The 15,222-nt window shown below is 44.3% G+C and overlaps 1 protein-coding gene across 5 annotated transcripts in view; it reads left to right on the top strand.

Moving 5' to 3' along the window:
* The window catches only part of fam151b (family with sequence similarity 151 member B), a 28,811-nt gene that overhangs the window by 9,966 nt on the left and 3,623 nt on the right, over positions 1–15,222 (top strand). For 4 of the 5 annotated variants that reach the window (XM_062051036.1, XM_062051037.1, XM_062051039.1 and 1 more), the window contains 2 exons: positions 6,664–6,823; positions 6,909–7,126. In XM_062051036.1, the coding sequence (XP_061907020.1) occupies positions 6,664–6,823; positions 6,909–7,126 (378 nt within the window). The remainder of the gene's footprint in view (positions 1–6,663; positions 6,824–6,908; positions 7,127–15,222) is intronic. The other variant, XM_062051038.1, reaches the window with a different exon arrangement.

Below are 15,222 nucleotides of genomic sequence, written 5' to 3'. Positions count from 1 at the left end.
AGACTAAAAAAATATCAAAATGGCCCCCGCATGCTTTGAATTTGTAGTTTGCGGCCAGCACTTGGTGGAAAAAGGTCAGACACCCCTGTACTGTCAGAGTGTGTTGGTGACGAACCCCAAGATGCAGAGATGACGATAGGCATTGAGCGGGAAAACATTTAATGTCCAAAAATATAAAGAAAAAACACAAACCAGGAACTAGGAACAGGAAACAGGATGCCAGGGAAACAGGAACTGGAAGACGTGGAACAAAAAGACAGCAAGCTACAAACAGCTACAGAATATAGCTTACCGCTACCGCATCCAGCTACACTGACATCGACAAGTAGAAATGACAATACTCCAGCACTGACTGGAGGGCAAAGCAGGACTAAATAGTAGCTGGCTGATTGATACCAGGTGTGGCCAGGTGCCAATCAGCCACAGCTGAGGGGAAAAAGCACTCAGGGATACAAGCAGGAAATAAAGACAAAATAAGAGCGCTTACAGGAAATAAAGACAGACAGGAAAAACTCAAAACATAACTAAACTGTCAGTGACAAACCTGACAGTAGCCCCCCTTCCCACAACGGATACCAGACGTTCTAGAACACCCCTCCCCCCCAAAAAAAACAGTCCAAAGTCACCGGGGGGGTGGAGGGAGGACAAGGCAGTGGGCCACCAGGCCAAGTGTCCCCGCAACCAGCGGGGAAGAGTCAGGTGGCGACGGCGAGTTGAACGCCGCCGCAATTTGCGAGGCGGTCATCCGTGAAACGATCACATCCATGGCCGACAAGAGTATGGTGGCGCCCTTTGCTGGCCCACCGGAGAGGATGTTGGCGACCCCTGCTGGCCCACCGGAGAGGATGGTGGCGACCCCTGTTGGCTCACCGGAGAGGATGGTGACGACCCCTGCTGGCTCACCGGAGAGGATGGTGCCGACCCCTGCTGGCCCACCGGAGAGGATGGTGGCGACCCCTGCTGGCCCACCGGAGAGGATGGTGCCGACCCCTGCTGGCCCACCGGAGAGGATGGTGGCGCCGTCTGTTGCAGACCCACCGGAGATGATGGTGGCGCCGTCTGTTGCAGACCCACCGGAGATGATGGTGGCGTCTGCCGGCCCACCGGAGATGATGGCGCCGTAGGTTGCAGACCCACTGGAGATGATGGCGCCGTAGGTTGCAGACCCACCGGAGATGATGGCGCCGTAGGTTGCAGACCCACCAGAGATGATGGTGGCGTCTGCCGGTCCACCGGAGATGATGGCGCCATAGGTTGCAGACCCACCGGAGATTATGGTGGCGTCTGCCGGCCCACCGGAGATGATGGCGCCATAGGTTGCAGGCCCACCGGACTGCATGGTGGCGTCTGCCGGCCCACCGGACTGCATGGTGGCGTCTGTTGCAGACCCACTTGTGTGAGGAGTAGCTGTGCCTCCTCAGCTGCACAGCTACTCATAGCCCCCCCCTCAAGGGACGGATCCCAGACGTCCCCAGATAGGCCCACAGACAGGGGTGGGTGGGAGAGGGCTTGAAAAGCGGCCAAACTTGTCTTTAATTTAGCCATTATCCCAAGACTCCTGTCAAGCCTCTCCGCCATCAAAGTCGTGTTAGGATGCTGGAGTATTCTGTCAGAGTGTGTTGGTGACGAACCCCAAGATGCAGAGATGACGATAGGCAATGAGCGGGAAAACATTATTTAATGTCCAAAAATATAAAGAAAAAACACAAACCAGGAACTAGGAACAGGAAACAGGATGCCAGGGAAACAGGAACTGGAAGACGAGGAACAAAAAGACAGCAAGCTACAAACAGCTACAGAATATAGCTTACCGCTACCGCATCCAGCTACACTGACATCGACAAGTAGAAATGACAATACTCCAGCACTGACTGGAGGGCAAAGCAGGACTAAATAGTAGCTGGCTGATTGACACCAGATGTGGCCAGGTGCCAATCAGCCACAGCTGAGGGGAAAAAGCACTCAGGGATACAAGCAGGAATTAAAGACAAAATAAGAGCGCTTACAGGAAATAAAGACAGACAGGAAAAACTCAAAACATAACTAAACTGTCAGTGACAAACCTGACATGTACACTGTTTTAAATATATACCTTGAAGTTGTCAACCCGATTTCTTTCCAAACACGGTCGAAAATAAACTTCATAAACAGTATATAGAGTCACCCGGTCACAACATGAGGTACACATGCACACTTGCCCATCGATTCAGTCTCTGCATCCAAAAAAGCTGCATTTTTAGTAGCAATTATTTCACTGTATGTTGGTGTTAGTATGCGCATTCCACGATTAGATGAAAATAATAATTTGTTTTATGGCTTTGGCTGAAAAATGTATCACAATGTTAGTGTTTTATAGCTGTCAATAGCGATAATTATTGAAATTTTTTATGACCTGTCTAAAATAAGGACCAGGAGAAAAATACATTAAATGTAGGGCTGCAACTAACGATTAATTTGATAATCGATTATTACTTCGATTAATCGATTAATAATCGGATAAAAAAAGACAAACTACATTTCTATCCTTTCCAGTATTTTATTGAAAAATAACAGCATACTGGCGCCATGTTCTTTCAACTTGCCAAATAAAACAAGGAAAATGTTACAAAAATGCACACTTTTGACACCCCTGCTATATATAATAAAAAATAAAATCTGATAAATCTATCGATAAAAAGCAGAGCCTCGACGCATGCGCGTTTATCACAACTCTCTCGCTCTCTCTATCTCTACCCCTCCCTCACGAATGCTGCTGCGCGCACAATGTTTTGTTTTCAACCTTCTTAACCCTGAACGCGGTTCAACAGGAGGGCTTTCATCTTCTCCGCGCGGACCGAGACACGGGGCTCTCCGGCAAAGCAAGAGGCGGTGGAGTCTGCTTCTTCATCAACAGCAACTGGTGTACAGACGTGACGGTGATATCCCAACACTGCTCTCCTGCTCTGGAATATCTTTTAATTCACTGTAAGCCCTTTTACTCACCGCGTGAGATTGTTTCATGCATACTGGTGGCTGACTACATACCGCCCAGCGCGGACGTGCATGACGCTCAGCGCACGCTTGCAGGCCAGATCTTACATGTGGAACAGTCTTTTCCAGACTCTCTTGTTATCGTACTTGGTGACTTTAACAAGGGAAATTTGAGCCAGGAATTACCCAAGTTTAGGCAGTTTATTAAATGCCCGACCAGAGAGAAGACCACTTTGGATCACTGTTACACTACAATAAGTAAGGCACGCCATGCAGTCCCGCGCGCTGCTTTCGGACATCAGATCACGTGATGGTGCACTTAATCCCTTCATACAAAGACTGAAACAGGCTAAACCTGTTATGAAGACCATTAAGTGTTACACCGCTGAGACTGTGGAGGAGCTGCGCGCATGTTTGGAGACGACAGACTGGGAGCCAATTGGAGCGGCCATGGACAATTTGGACGAGTATACGGACACTGTGACCTCATACATTCAGTTCAATAAGGCGTGCATCATTCCAACGCACACCAGGGCTTGTTATAACAATGACAAGCCCTGGTACACACCCAAGCTACGACAGCTGCGCAAGAAGAAGGAGGCTGCGTGGAGAAGCGGGACCGGAGTACCTACAGAGAAGCAAAGTACCACTTCAACAGGGAAGTGGAGAAAGCGAAATCTGTGTACTCTAACCATCTACAGGAACAGTTCAGCTCGAATGATTCTGCGGCCGTTTGGAGAGGGCTAAGGGCCCTTAAGAACTATAAGCCCAAAGCCCCCCAGGCCCTGAATGACCGGACTCTCGCTCAGGGCCTCAACATACATTACTGTCGTCATAAACGGCCTTCAGCTCATCAAAGCTCTGCTCTCCCCACCAACGCCAGCACTTCATTAACGGATTTAAAGGACTCCAAGGACATTACAGGACTTTAAAGGCCCTTTCTATCCGAGAGGAGGATGTACGCCGGCAGTTCTTGAAGCTGAACACGCGGAAGGCCCCCGGGCCGGATGGTGTCTCCCCCTCCACCCTCAAACACTGCGCGGATCAGCTGGCTCCTGTCTTCACTGACATTTTTAACACCTCTCTGGAGCTATGCCGCGTGCCGTCGTGCTTCAAGACCTCCACCATTGTCCCTGTCCCCAAGAAAGCACAGATCACAGGACTTAATGACTAGAGGCCGGTGGCGCTGACGTCTGTGGTCATGAAGTCCTTTGAGCGCTTGGTCCTGCCCCACCTCAAGGACCCACTGCAGTTCGCCTACAGAGCCAACAGGTCTGTGGATGATGCAGTGAACCTGGCCCTCCACTTCATCCTGGAGCACCTGGAGTCCCCAGGAACCTACGCTAGAATCCTGTTTGTGGACTTCAGCTCTGCCTTCAGCACCATCCTCCCTGGACTGCTACGAGACAAGCTCTACCAGCTCAGCGTGCCCGACCGACTCCCTCTGCAGTTGGATCAATGACTTTCTGACAGACCGAAGACAGCACGTGCGGCTGGGGAAGATTGACTCGGACAGTCGAACCACAAACACTGGTACTCCTCAGGGTTGTGTACTTTCCCCCTGGCTCTTCTCCCTGTATACAAACTGCTGCACCTCCAGTCACCAGTCCGTAAAGCTGCTCAAGTTTGCGGACGACACTACCCTCATCGGGCTCATCTCGGATGGCGACGAGTCCGCCTACAGGAGAGAGGTGGGCCGGCTGGCGTGCTGGTGCAGCTTCAACAACCTGGAGCCGAACGCCCAGAAAACAGTGGAGATGATCATGGACTTCAGAAAAGTCACATCCCCACCATCCCCCCTCACCCTGATTGACTCTCCCACCCCCATCTCCATTGTGGACTCCTTCCGTTTCTTGGGCACCACCACCACCCAGGACCTCAAGAGGGAGCCGACCATCAGCTCCCTCATCAAGAAGGCCCAGCAGAGGATGTACTTCCTGCGGCAGCTGAGGAAACTTAAGGTGCCGACCGAGATGCTGGTGCAATTTTACTCAGCCATCATGTAGTCCATCCTCAATCAATCAATGTCAATCAATGTTTATTTATATAGCCCTAAATCACAAGTGTCTCAAAGGGCTGTAGAAGCCACAACGACATCCTCGGTACAGAGCCCACATACGGGCAAGGAAAAACTCACCCCAGTGGGACGTCGGTGAATGACTATGAGAAACCTTGGAGAGGACCGCATATGTGGGTAACCCCCCCCCTCTAGGGGAGACCGAAAGCAACGGATGTCGAGTGGGTCTGACATAACATTGTGAAAGTCCAGTCCACAGTGGATCCAACACATCAGCGGGAGTCCAGTCCACAGCGGGGCCAACAGGAAACCATCCCGAGCGGAGACGGGTCAGCAGCGCAGAGATGTCCCCAACCGATGCACAGGCTAGTGGTCCACCCGGGGTCCCGGCTCTGGACAGCCAGCACTTCATCCATGGCCACCGGACCTATGCAACTCCCCCTCGCAAGGGACAGGGGAGAAGAGGAGAGAAGAAAAGAAACGGCAGATCAACTGGTCTAAAAAAAGGGGGGGTCTATTTAAAGGCTAGATTATACAAATGAGTTTTAAGATGGGACTTAAATGCTTCTACTGAGGTAGCATCTCTAACTGTTACCGGGAGGGCATTCCAGAGTACTGGAGCCCGAATAGAAAACGCTCTATAGCCCGCAGACTTTTTTTTGGCTCTGGGAATCACTAATAAGCCGGAGTTCTTTGAACGCAGATTTCTTGTCGGGACATATGGTACAATACAATCGGCGAGATAGGCTGGAGCTAAACCGTGTAATATTTTATACGTAAGTAGTAAAACCTTAAAGTCGCATCTTAAGTGCACAGGAAGCCAGTGCAAGTGAGCCAGTATAGGCGTAATATGATCAAACTTTCTTGTTTTTGTCAAAAGCCTTGCAGCCGCATTTTGTACCAACTGTAATCTTTTAATGCTAGACATAGGGAGGCCCGAAAATAATACGTTACAGTAATCGAGACGAGACGTAACGAACGCATGAATAATGATCTCAGCGTCGCTAGTGGACAAGATAGAACGAATTTTAGCGATATTACGGAGATGAAAGAAGGCCGTTTTAGTAACACTCTTAATGTGTGACTCAAACGAGAGAGTTGGGTCGAAGATAATACCCAGATTCTTTACCGAGTCTCCTTGTTTAATTGTTTGGTTGTCAAATGTTATCCTCACCTCCTCCATCACCGTGTGGTTCCCCGGCGCCACAGTCCAGCATAAGCATAGACTGCAGCGCATTGTACGTGCTGCTGGGAAGGTGATTGGCTGCAACCTCCCATCCCTCCGGGACCTGTTCTCCTCCAGGACCAGGAGGCGTGCAGGTCGGATCACAGCTGACTCTTCTCACCCTGGACACAAACTATTCTCCCCTCTCCCCTCAGGCAGGAGACTACGGTCCATCCAGACCCACACCTCCCGCCACCTGAACAGTTTTTCCCCTCGGCCATCAGGCACATGAACAATAACAAGATCTGATAGCTCAGTTACAGCTCTTTTTATTACCTATTCTGGGTTATGTGTTTTATGTTGCACGATTGCACCAATAAAAATTCGTAGTTTGTGAACCCGTTCTCAAACAATGGCAATAAAAACTATTCTGATTCTGATACGTACATGAACAGCATGGTGAAGACTTTTACACTTTCAGTAACAAAACAAACATTACTTGTGCTCGTAGGTCCCACTCATATGATTGAAGCGGACATATTAATGAGAGGTTCTGACCCCAAAGAGCCGATCATGGCCCACCCCCCTGACACTGACAGTGACATCACTCTGAAGGAGTGGCTTGAAAGAGTCAGGCTGCACAACAAGGGTGTGAAACTAGACTTCAAGAGGTGACACATATGTAACAACAGATTGCATTCTTCCCAAGTAAGGTGAGGTTGAGTTTGATGCTAACCTTGAGTTTTCTCCGTTAAGCCTGGAGGCGGTGTCTCTCTCCGCCTCCATGTTGCAAAAGGTACTGTCTCAGGTCCGCGTTCCGGTGTGGGTCAACGCCGATATCCTCCCAGGACCTGGAGGTGAAGAAGCACCGTTGGAACCTCAAGCTTTCCTGAGTATTGTGAGAACGCTTCCCAGTAACGTTGTGCTTTCTATTGGCTGGACAACTGGCTGGACTGCTGGGACTGATAATCCAGGTGACGTTTTTTTTTTTTTACTTCTTTTTGGTGACAGTAAGGTGCCGGAACTTTACTTGTTTAGTTTTGAACAGACTCTGGCAGTGTGGGCATTAGAGCTGGGCAGTGGCGGGCCGTGCGTTCCCCACCTAAGCCTTCAGTGATGTCCGACTTCAAAGATTACCTCTCAAAATACCATCATTGATGTCACCACATGACCATTGCTGGAGAAATACTATAAAGGAACACATTTACGCCCTACTGGGCATTGATCACATCAACAGTAAACAAAACGGGTTATTTTCTGGCGCATTTAAAAATCAATTAGAATGCATCAGCAATTAAAACATCTCTTATATGGTACTGTCAAAATTAAAATAGCAAACTACATATTAAAAGTGAAAAAATTAAGTATTTGAACTCACAATTAGTAGGACCTATTCGACGCTGTTCCCAATTTCATCGCCAGAATCAACGTTTTGTTCTCCTTCTCTGCTATCCCGGTCTGGCTACGGTGCAACACTTCCTGCTTCCTGCTAAATTGAGTCTTGTGATTGGATACTCACTTTGGAGTGACAAGTGAGTCACAGTCTCGTTAACATCAGGCTACTTGGATAGGCTACTGCCAACAACTTGTGATCTGATTGGCTATTGCAACTGTCTCTATGTGTTCTCAAATTCATCCGCTAACGGTCCCGATGAGTATCCAATCACAGGATGCGTAAATGTCACAGGCCATCTAGAAGGCTTTACTGACAACAATTTGTGATCTGATTGGCTATCGCAACTGTCTATCACCTGTATGTCCCAGATCGCTTACAGTGCACGGACGCCAGCATTGTTGATTCTGAAAGCCTCTGGCTGATTTCGTACAGCATGGCAATATAAGCTAGCTGAATTCTGATTGGATACCAACTAAAACTAAAAAACAACAGCACTGGAACGAGCATAATATGACATGAAGAGAATATGAATACTTTTAGCTATTTAGGGAAAGTAAATTAAAAAATTACTTTTATCTTTAATGATTTCTGGTTATGATAGGCCAGCAGAGAAGGCCTATTTTAACATTTTAATGCTACATTTACTTTAGTAACTTTTAAGATAAATTGTACTTGTCGAGTAATTTTAATGCAACATACTTTACTTTTACTTGAGTATATTTTAGTACATTGAGTTTCATTCCGATTGTTACATTTATTTTTATCACAATTATTTACAAACCCCGATTCCATATGAGTTGGGAAATTGTGTTAGATGTAAATATAAACGGAATACAATGATTTGCAAATCCTTTTCAACCCATATTCAATTGAATGCACTACAAAGACAAGATATTTGATGTTCAAACTCATAAACTTAATTTTTTTTTGCAAATAATAATTAACTTAGAATGTCATGGCTGCAACACATGCCAAAGTAGTTGGGAAAGGGTATGTTCACCACTGTGTTACATGGCCTTTCCTTTTAACAACACTCAGTAAACGTTTGGGAACTGAGGAGACACATTTTTTAAGCTTCTCAGGTGGAATTATTTCCCATTCTTGCTTGATGTACAGCTTAAGTTGTTCAACAGTCCGGGGGTCTCCGTTGTGGTATTTTAGGCTTCATAATGCGCCACACATTTTCAATGGGAGACAGGTCTGGACTACAGGCAGGCCAGTCTAGTACCCGCACTTTTTTACTATAAATCCACGTTGATGTAACACGTGGCTTGGCATTGTCTTGCTGAAATAAACAGGGGCGTCCATGGTAACGTTGCTTGGATGGCAACATATGTTGCTCCAAAACCTGTATGTACCTTTCAGCATTAATGGCGCCTTCACAGATGTGTAAGTTACCCATGTCTTGGGCACTAATACACCCCCATACCATCACAGATGCTGACTTTTCAACTTTGCGCCTATAACAATCCGGATGGTTCTTTTCCTCTTTGGTCCGGAGGACACGACGTCCACAGTTTCCAAAAACAATTTGAAATGTGGACTCGTCAGACTACAGAACACTTTTCCACTTTGTATCAGTCCATCTTAGATGAGCTCAGACCCAGCGAAGCCGACGGCGTTTCTGGGTGTTGTTGATAAACGGTTTTCGCCTTGCATAGGAGAGTTTTAACTTGCACTTACAGATGTAGCGACCAACTGTAATTACTGACAGTGGGTTTCTGAAGTGTTCCTGAGCCCATGTGGTGATATCCTTTACACACTGATGTCGCTTGTTGATGCAGTACGAAGGTCACGGGCTTAGCTGCTTACGTGCAGTGATTTCTCCAGATTCTCTGAACCCTTTGATGATATTACGGAGCGTAGATGGTGAAATCCCTAAATTCCTTGCAATAGCTGGTTGAGAAAGGTTTTTCTTAAACTGTTCAACTTGTTCACGCATTTGTTGACAAAGTGGTGACTAGGGATGATACTCGAAACCGGTTTTCCCAGTTGTTCGATAAGAAAAGAACCGAGTCCTCGGACTCGAATCCCTTTTTGAGAACCGGTACCCGTTATCGAGACCACTATAGTAAAGAAAAAGAGTTGGTTCTTTATTCGAATCCCTCGGAACGAATCCCGTCCCGACCAGAAATGCCCGTGTGACATCACAAGAAATGGCGTCACGTAGCTCAGTCATTAGGCGCAGATAGCGAAAGCAGGAAAAAAATGGACGGGAAAAAGCGCTCCAAGGTGTAATAAAGTTCAAAACAAAAGGTATAATCCAATGAATAACTTTACTGAGAGATTTGAGCAGGGTACAAACACATGACGAACACTTTTACGACCAACCGGAAACATAGCAACCAGGCTAGCAACGCACCTCCTTTACGGCAGCTTTCGCAACGTTCTTAAAGCAACCGCAGCACATACATACAGTATATGACATTTCCCTTTTTTAACTTTTGTTTTTCTTTCCTTGTAAACAAAACAAAATCACACTGTATATGTGTTGTCTATCTAATTATAAATAATGCAGACGAGGCGTGTTGGCTGAGTTCTTGACGTTTACTTTCACAGCGTGCTCATAACATAACCTCATTCTTAGTTGCCGGGTGACGATATTGATTGATATGCAACAACACTTTTCGGGGCTACCGCGCATGCTCGTCACTCCCGTTGCATGCTGGGTAGTGTAGTTGTTAAAAGGCAATTGTTTGCCTTTTGAAGTGTTAATGTGCGAGAAGTGTTCAAAAGGAGTCTATTGAAGAAGTGGCTGACAAGTTAGCATCGCTGACAGTGACGCCATCACCGTCATTGTTTACTGAAGCAGAGATGGTGACTGTGCGTTATGAGAAACGCGCATGCGTCGCCAGGCACTGCTTTTTATCGATAGATTTATCAGATTTAATTTTTTATTATCTATAGCAGGGGTGTCAAAAGTGTGCCCCGGAGGCCATTTGCGGCCCACAGCTAATGTTTTAAAGCAGTGGTCCACAACTACCGATTGGTACCGGGCCGCGCAAGAAATAAAAAAAATGTGTTTTATTTTTTTAATTAAATCAACATAAAAAACACGATATATACATTATATATCAATATAGATCAATACAGTCTGCAGGGATACAGTCCGTAAGCACACATCATTAGGGATGATGTTTGATAAGAAATTATCGAGTTCGAGTCTATTATCGAATCCTCTTATCGAACCGATTCCTTATCGATTCTCTTATCGAGTCCAGATAGGTTGTTGTATATGGAAAAAAACACACAATATTTGGTTTAACAAAAGCTCACTTTTATTAAAAAAGAAAACAATTTAATCTAAAAAATAAATAAATATTGACTGTTGCCCCCCTAAAAAAATAAAAAAAATAAATATTGACTGTTGTTACCCAAAGTATATTAAGTGGGATTTTTCAGAAAAACAAATATATAAGGTAACACAAAAACAACCTGTCTCTGTGATCACTATAGGTGTATAAATAATACTAGTGTTAAATAAAATCAGTCCCTTGGGCACAAAACTGAAAATAATACAGCTCTCCAAAAAGTGCACTTCTGCTGCTATTCGCTATCTGCGCCTAATGACTGAGCTACATGACTGATTTCTTGTGATGTCCCACGGAGCATTTCTGGTTGGGACGGGATTCGTTCCGAGGGGTTCGAATAAAGAACCAACTCTTTTTCTTTACTATAGTGGTCTCGATAACGGGTACCGGTTCTCAAAAAGGGATTTGAGTCCGAGGACTCGGTTCTTTTCTTATCGAACAACCGGGAAAACCGGTTTCGAGTATCATCCCTACACATCATTGTATTTCTTTATGAAAAAAAAATATATATATATATATAGTGATCTTTAAAACCACAAGTGTCATTCAAACAAATTAAATCATTACCAACAACACCAAAGAGCAGTGGAAAGTTGTACTTATCTGTTAGGTCGGTAGCTTGAAAGTTACTAACGCTAGCTTGCTAGCATGTAGCATTCTCTTCTTCTACTTCATTCTCCATCCATTTTCTACCGCTTATTCCCTTTGGGGTCGCGGGGGGTGCTGGAGCCTATCTCAGCTACAATCGGGCGGAAGGCGGGGTACACCCTGGACAAGTCGCCACCTCATCGCAGTGCCTCTACTTCATTCTAACATAGCTAAAAAAAGATGCAATGACCACACACGCCCCCTGGTGTACGAGAGGCACACTGCGTATGGCCAGCAGTCACATTAGAGATGGAAACTACAACTTCACTTGGAGCTGTGAAAATAGAAGAAACTTAATTATTTGACAAATCAGATTAATGTATGTGACTGTAAAAAGTGACATAGCATCAGACAAGGCAGCACACATCTTTAATGACTTCTTTCAAACGAGTAAAAAAAAAATTGTTATCATTTGCTGTCATCTGTGTCAGTAGATATGTTGACATTCCATTTCTAACTAGAGAAAACAAGTTGCAAAAAATGGTATATGCTTTTTGTATTTTACACACGCACACACAGGCACGCACACACACACTACAATAGATAGATAGATAGTACTTTATTGATTCCTTCAGGAGAGTTCCCTCAGGAAAATTAAAATTAAAATTCCTGCAGCAGTGTACAAAATTGAGATCGAATTTAAAAGTGAAAAGTAAATAATGGGGGTATAAATGGAAACAAAACAGAAAAATATTACAATAGAATAAAAATAAAAGCAACAATGAGAATAAAATTATAACAGTAAAATAAGAATATAACAAGAGAAACTAGGCAGTAGTGACCATGTTATGAAAAAGTATTGCACTGTTATTGTTTTGCATCCCCTGTCATCCTAGTACCCCCCTCCCCCCCCAGAGAGGAGTTGTACAGTGTAATGGCGTGTGGGACAAAGGAGTTTTTTATTGTAGTCTGAAAACCGTTAAAAACATTATATAAATCAGAAGTTGCTCACATCTTACTCAATACTTGAGTATTTCTTTCACAGAATACTTACTCTTACTCAAGTAATTATTTTGATGACTATTTTTTACTTTTACTTGAGTCATGTTCTAAAGTAACAGTATTACTCGAGTAACATTTTTGAGTACTCTACCCACCTCTGTTTAACATGCAGTGGAACCTCGGTTTACAACGCCCTCTATTTGCAAACTTTTCGGTTTACAAACTTTTACAAAGCGCAGAATATGCCTCTGTGTGAGAACCATGTCTCTATGTACAAACGCTGCATTCATTAATTTTGTGTCCCGTTGGCAGCCATTTTGTGTATTGATGAGATTGAAGAAGCAGGCTTCATACCGCACCAAGTGTTTAATTGTGATCAGACAGACTCTTGCAGAAAAATATGCCAAAGCAGACTTACTGTATTTACCAGACTATAGAGCACTGCGGGACATGAGCCACACCAACTAATTTTTAGAAGAAAAAAATATGTTCCATACATTATCTGTTTTTTCTAAACGTTAGTAGGTCATTGTCATCTCAGCGCATTCAATCTATCACAACTGGACTGTTTGGTTTTTCTTAGAAGATGTTTCGCCTCTCATCCAAGTTGGCTTCATCAGTTCATGCTCATAGACTTAGATTAATCACATCTAGTCTTATAGACTGTTCAGATCTTGTCTTAGACTGGTCAGATCTAGTCTAGCAGCTGGTGCCATAACCCCAAATAGTTATACTCCAATAGCAGGGGGTGACACCCCACACCCACAAAAACAACCTGGTGTATGCTGTCCAGTGTAATGATGAATGCACTGATTCATACAATGGGGAAACAAAACAACCACTAAGCCGACGCATGGCACAGCATAGACGGGCAAACTCTTCAGGTCTAGACTCAGCGGTCTACCTGCACCTCAGGGAGGAACAGCCCTCCTTTGACAACAAACTCTTCAAGTCTAGACTCAGCTGTCTACCTTCACCTCAGGGAGAACTACAATGTACAGATTCTGGACAGGGAGGACAGATGGTACGAAAGAAGAGTGAGGGAAGCCATCTATGTCAAGAGTGAAAAACCATCCCTGAACAGAGGAGATGGTCTGTGACACCACCTGTCCACCACATACAACACTGTCCTTTCAACCATTCCTAAAATACTCTGCAATTTAGCCTCCAACAAATAACAGGAGTTAGAAACATTCTGTTCACAGATGCTCCTATGTGACATTTGTTTACAACTGAATGGAATGCTAACGTGGGTGATTCCGACTATTTGACTGGTAGTAGTCGATCCACAGAAAAAAACGTCCATATATAAGCCGCACCCACTAACGTTTAGGGAAAAAAAAATATTTATGAATATAAGCCGCACCTACTAACTATTAGACGAAAAAACATGTTTCCATATATTAGCCGCACTTAATAACCTTTAGTAGAAAAAAACATGTTTCCACCAGACTATAAGCCGCAGATATATATGTTGTGAAATTAGTTTTTTTTACACATAAATATTCTGTAAATGTTTATTTACAGAATACCTTAATTGTTTCAAACAATGTCTGTAACACGGCAGTAAAACGGCTGATCAAACAAAACAGAAGTCATCGTCATGGGCCCATTAGCTGCGGAAGCTAGCTCTCCAATTAGCTAAACAGACTCAATAATTCCACGGTGACCTTTTGGTGAATTTACTGAGGAATGTGTGAAACGGAAACAATACAAAGAGAGTGCATCCATTGTAAGTTAATAATACTAACACAGACACTCGTAAAAGTGTTAGCATATTAGCTCATGCTAACGACGCTAGTGTTATTACATTACGTTAGCACATACAAATATACATGAAAACACCTCTACAGACATCACACATGGAGTGGTTGAGTAAGTAAGAATGGTTTTAGTTATATTGTAAAACTTGCTTAGAGGGATGAATGAAGAATCCTTTCGAGCAGATGAACGGTTTTACTTCCAGTTCAAAGCATTAAAACAGGAAGTACATTTTCAAACTGCAACACCTGCAGTGAGCGAACTCATCCAAAAGATGGCGCCATAGCACAAAGAATAACAACCTTTTCCGTCCTTGGCTTGGGTTTATTGAAAACTATTAAAAACAAGACAGTGTGGCCATTAGCAAAGAAAAATTAGCCGCACGTGTTGCAGCCATGAAATTCTAAGTTAATTATTATTTGCAAAAAAAATAAAGTTTATGAGTTTTAACATCAAATATCTTGTCTTTGTAGTGCATTCAATTGAATATGGGTTGAAAAGGATTTGCAAATCATTGTATTCCGTTTATATTTACATCTAACACAATTTCCCAACTCATATGGAAACGGGGTTAGTAAGATGGACTGATGCAAAGTGTAAAAGTGTTCTGTGGTCTGACTAGTCCACATTTCAAATTGTTTTTGGAAACTGTGGACGTTGTGTCCTCCGGAACAAAGAGGAAAATAACTATCAGCATTGTTCGAGGCGCAAAGTTCAAAAGCCAGCATCTGTGATGGTATGGGGGTGTATTAGTGCCCAAGGTATGGGTAACTTACACATCTGTGAAGTCACCATTAATGCTGAAAGGTACATACAGGTTTTGGAGCAACATATGTTGCCCTCCAAGCAACGTTATTGCTTGCTTATTTCAGCAAGACAATGCCAAGCCACGTGTTACAACTGCTTCATAGTAAAAGAGTGTGGGTACTAGACTGGCCTGCCTGTAGTCCAGACCTGTCTCCCATTGAAAATGTTTGGCGCAATATGGACCCTAAAATACGACAACAGATAC

Source organism: Entelurus aequoreus, linkage group LG06 (genome assembly GCF_033978785.1).
Source record: "Entelurus aequoreus isolate RoL-2023_Sb linkage group LG06, RoL_Eaeq_v1.1, whole genome shotgun sequence".
Lineage (NCBI taxonomy): Eukaryota > Metazoa > Chordata > Actinopteri > Syngnathiformes > Syngnathidae > Entelurus > Entelurus aequoreus.
Note: the sequence above shows the minus strand (reverse complement) of the source record. Positions and strands in the feature narration are given on the sequence as shown.